General features: G+C 45.3%; 1 protein-coding gene across 1 annotated transcript in view; it reads right to left on the bottom strand.

The window, feature by feature from the left end:
- ALS2CR12 (amyotrophic lateral sclerosis 2 chromosome region 12) overlaps window positions 1–4,520 on the bottom strand; it is a 25,601-nt gene extending 21,081 nt beyond the window's left edge. The window contains exons 1-2 of the mRNA XM_011369159.2: window positions 4,408–4,520; window positions 3,836–3,910 (exon numbers count right to left, since the gene is read on the bottom strand). Coding sequence (XP_011367461.1) covers window positions 3,836–3,910; window positions 4,408–4,520 — 188 coding nt within the window. The remainder of the gene's footprint in view (window positions 1–3,835; window positions 3,911–4,407) is intronic.
- Window positions 4,521–5,088: the final 568 nt, after the last annotated feature.

Here is a 5,088-nt window from a genome sequence, read left to right as displayed (position 1 = left end):
GCTCTGATCACATTGAGCAAATTTTGACACTTTGTTGACACCAATTGAAGCACTTCGCGTTTTCTCATTTAATACGTTCAATGAGTGGTTAATGTATGCAGACCACAGGGCTCCGTACCAAGAGAAACGAATGAGATATTTTTATTTAAGAAGAGAGAAAAAGAGACACATAAATACTGACAATAGGAGATGAAAAAGAGGTAAATGCCATAGAGAACTGCAGATAAAGCGATTTGCCCACTGTGTCTCTCGGGTTGAGAGTTCCTCCTAGCTATTGACATTTTTCAAGGTTCCTGATATATTAAAACAAACAAGCAAACAAAACCCAACCCCTAAGAATTGTCAAAACAGGATTACAACAATTATGTTATAATTTATATTGAAGAATTGCAAAGTTTTAACACAAAAATCACTCTCTCTGTTTGCAAGAACATTATAGGATTCACAAAAAAATGTCATAATGCACAGTTGAGATTGTGTGTTTGAGGCCTGAGGCCCAAGTAAGAAGCTGACTGATGAACAGGTCCTATTTGGAGGTTGTGTCAGCTGCTACCAGGAGTAGCTGGCCCTCCTGCACCCGGCTGCTTCACTTCCCAGCGCCGCCTGGACAGGGCCTGGAGGCCAGCTGACAACCAAGTGTGTCTGCTTCGAACTGGTTTTAGAGGATGGCTTGTTTCAGGGAAGAATTTGCCTTAAAGAGTGTTACTGGAAAGTCATAAATACAAATACAAAGTCATAAATATAGTAGCCCGAGCTGCGGGCTACTGAATCCAACAGTACTGCTCGGCCCTCATCTTAACTGACTCACCGGCAGTTTTTAACACAGATAACGAGATCCTCCTTCTTGGAGTATTTGTCATTTTGCTCCCACAACACCAGGTAGATGACTCATCTGCCTCAAGGTCTTGGATAGAGAATTTAAAAAGTACACACAAAGTGTCTCTCACTATATTACAAAGCCAGAGGAGGACATTGTTGTCAGGGGCTCATGGTAGTGATCAGACTGGAGCTGTGGGTGTTAGTGAGGTCGTTCCCAGCAAGAGGCATTGGGTGACTGCGGACTTGAGCTCACCTATTAATGCAGAGGTTAGAGAAGATCCACAGGTGTGATCACGCCAGCAGGGGCCAGCACACAGAAGGCAGGCAGTGAGGACCCATTTCACTCATACAGCCATTCAGTGGATCCCTGTCATGACCAGGCTGTGCTACCACCACTCTATTGAAACAATTCCCTTCATTGTCACCGAGCTGCGGGCTACTGAATCCAACAGTACTGCTCGGCCCTCATCTTAACTGACTCACCGGCAGTTTTTAACACAGATAACGAGATCCTCCTTCTTGGAGTATTCGTCATTTTGCTCCCAGGACACCAGGTGGATGATTCATCTGCCTCACGGGCAGCTCCCTCTCAGTCTCCTTTTTGGATCCTCCTAGTCTCTCCCACCTCTCACACTGGAGTGCTCTGGGGCTCAGCTCTCCCACCTCTTCCCACCTCTAGCTCCATTTCTCACCTTGGAGATCTCACTTGGCTGCAGGGCTCTAAGTACCGTGTATATGCTGATGACTCTCAAATGTGCATCCGTAGCCCCGACCTCTCAGACTTGCTTATCCAACTACTTACCTGACATTGCCACTTGGATATTAAGAGGCACCTTGAACTGCCTGAGCTCAGTCCCCTACACATACGTATGCCCCTCGGCCTTCCCCAATCTGAGAAAAAGGTGACTCCGCCCTTTCTATTGCTTAGCCAAAAATCTTGAAGTCAGCCCTGACCCCTCTTCCCCCTCCCCTCTTATTTTATAACCATCCCATTAGCAGATCCTATTGGTTTCTACTTCAGAATATATCCAGAATGTGACCACTTCTCACCACCTTTGCTGTTTCTACCAGGTTCAATTACCATCATTTCTTGCTTGGATCTTGCAGTTACATCTTGTCTGGTCTCCTTTGGCTTCTCCCAAGACTTCTGCCCTTGGCCATTACACTCATATATTTCTCAATGCAGTCGCCAGATTAGTCTTTTCAAAATGCAAGTTGGATCATGTCACTCTTCTCAGAATCACCTGATGGCTTCACAGCTGTTATGGGCTAAGTTGTGTCCCCTTCCCTCTATTCATATGTGGAAGCCCTAACCCCTGGTATCTCAGAATATGACTATATTGGAGATATAAGGCATTTAAAGAGGTGATTAAGATAAAATGAGGCCATTAATGTGGGTCCTAATCCAATCTCACTGGTGTTGTCATAAGAGAGACAAGGACACACAGAGAGCCTCCAGGGATGTGCATGCACAAAGGAAAGACCACGTGAAGAGGCAGCAAGCGGGTGGTCATCTGCAAACCAAGGAGAGAGTCCTAAGAGGAAGCCAATCTGCTAGCACCTTGATCTTGGACTTCGAGACTCCAGAACTGTGAGAAAATAAATTTCTGTTGCTTAAGCCACTCAATCTTTTGTTGTGGTGGTTGTTGTTATGGCAGCCTTCGCAGCTAATACACCATCCCTTTCAGAGTAAAAACCAAAGTCCTTACGGTAGCCAGCAAACTTCAGTGTACGTTTTCTGTTGCTGCTGTAATGAGTTACTACAAGCTTAGTGGCTTAAAATAACACCAATTTATTATGTCATAGTTTTATAGGTCAAAGTCTGCAGTGGATCTCTCTGGGCTGGAGCTGAGGTGTTGGCATGGCTGTCTTCCTCCTAGAGGCTCTAGGGAAAGTCTGTTCCTTTGTCTTTTCTGGCTTCTAGAAGCTGCCTCGTTCCTAGTGGCCTTTTCCTTCATTTTCAAAGCCAATACCTGCTTCACTCTGATCTCTGCTTCTATTGTTACATCTCCTTCTCTGACACTCTGACTTCCTCTTTCATATATAAGGACCTTTATGTTTACATTGGACCCAGCTAGATAATCCAGAAGAATCTGATTATCTCAAGGTCAGCTGATTAGCAAACATAATTCCTTCTGCAATCTTAATTTCCTCTTGGCAAGTAACACAACATGGTCACAGTTTCTAAGGATCGTGACGTGGACATCTCTGGGGGACCATTGTTCTGCCAACCACATTCATCATTTTTATTACTTCTCTTAGCTCATCTCCACCTCTCTCTCTTCACTTCCTCCATTCCCGCCACATTAACCTCTGCTATCCTGAAAAAGGCCAGATGTGCCAAGCAAGTTCTCACACACAGCCTTTGCACTTGCCGTTCCTTCTGCCAGGTGTGCTTGCCCCAGATGTCAGTGTGGCTCCTGCTGCCCTCTTTCCACAGGGGCTTCCCCTGGTCTCCCTGTATGAAATAACAACGCTAAGCTCCAGGAGAGTGGAGACTTTGTTGAGTTCACTGCTCTTGCCCACACCTGAAACAGAGCCTAGCAAAAATAGGTACTCAATAAATATTTTCCAAATAAATAAATAAATGGAATACAAAGACTCACTCAAAGACGTAAAACTAAGCTTATAAAATAGGAATAAAAATTTAAATTTGTAAGTAAAAATAGAGCTGCAATTTACAGAACATCTTAGACCCAGGAAAGTAATCAGTAAACGATGAGATATCACCAACAAGAGGCTCTTCCCCTCTGACAGGCATCAAGCATTGTGCCCCTTAGTGCAGGAAACCTTAGCTCATTTGTAGTGACTGAATGCTGTGGGTGCAGAGGGCCACAGAATCTACATGTAGGGTCTGAGGTTTGGGGGTAATCACGGTGGGTTCTGGCAATTCTCTGACATTCCTGGCAGCAGTTAGTTCAGGTCAGGTAAGGCTGTGAAGGCCAAGGCTGTGAGGGAGATTGTTTTATTCACATACCTCAAACCATTCCTGCCCCATGGACACAAAAATACTTACTTTGGGGAGACAACTGGTTTTGTTGTTGGTTGGACAAAATTTTGTTTTTTTGAAGCTGGAGGAAGAGGAGTTAGCCTGAAAGTAAAAAATAAATAACAAAAAGAGGAAATTAGAAATTCAGAAACCTGTTTTAGTATTTCCAAATTAGGTAGATCCCCACGGTGACCCCAAATTGAAATATGTGGGCTGACAACTGGAATCTTTAAAACCAGGGTGGTTTTTGGTCACCTCAGACCAAATGCCTTGGCACTCGTTCACCGTCCTGGGGAGTCCCTGGGTTGACAGCACAGCTTGTTCCCCAGTTTCCAAAGCTCCTGGTCCCACCTGAAGGGGCAGTTTCCATGGGCCCTTTGGTTGAAGGCTCCCCTTTCGCCGTTGCACTAACTCTGAGAACTCCTCATTTAAGATGACACTAAGCCCTGGCAGGACCGGCAAGAGCAACGTGCAGCCAAGAGGCTGGCTGGTGAGAGCTGTGCAAAGCTAGGCTTTCTGGCCCTCTTGGGATCTTGCTACTAAATTGCCTGTTTTGGAACCCAAGCCCCCAGGCCCTGGTCCATCCAGGTAATCCTTACTGGGGCTTCCCTGTGAAGCTCTTTCTTGGTGGCTGAGGGGTCTTGATTAGTTTCCGTGGACCCAAGTTCCAGGGGTCCCAGCAGGTACAGTACATGAGAGGGTTGGGGTACATGGCAGGAAGTCCGGGACGGTCTTGGCTGCTAGGTCAGGAGGCCCTTGCTGAATGGGAAAACAACAGCAGAGAGTTAACACCATTCGGAGTCAAAGTGACAACACTTAGAGACAAATTGAGAAGGACTCAGGAAAGGCCCAAAGCATGGATGGTAGAGTCTGAAAGCTGTTGATTTGGTAGATGGTCTTGACTATAAAATAGCACCTCACCCCTTGTCACCCAGTAGGCTTGACGTGAAAGCAATTTAATGTTTGCTATAACTGAGTGCTTCCTGTGAGCCAGGGGCACAATGAGCGATTAGTTATCCTTATCCTAATTTTATTTATTTTTATTTTTTATTAAATTTACTGGGGTGACATTGGTTATGTCATCCTAATGTTATAGATGAGGATACTGAGGCTCAGAGAAGTCACGGAGACAGCAAGTTGCAGAACTGGGAACAAGCACAAGCCTACTGACTCCAAAGCCCCTACTTTTCCCTTAGGTCACACTAGTGCTCACTGAAGTGAAAAGAAATCCCTACAGCAGGTCTTACACAGAACTTTCCAGAAAATTAGCTCTGTTATTC

This window comes from Pteropus vampyrus, unplaced genomic scaffold, assembly GCF_000151845.1.
Source record: "Pteropus vampyrus isolate Shadow unplaced genomic scaffold, Pvam_2.0 Scaffold146, whole genome shotgun sequence".
In the NCBI taxonomy this organism is placed as follows: domain Eukaryota; kingdom Metazoa; phylum Chordata; class Mammalia; order Chiroptera; family Pteropodidae; genus Pteropus; species Pteropus vampyrus.
This window is presented reverse-complemented; position numbering and strand designations above follow the sequence as displayed.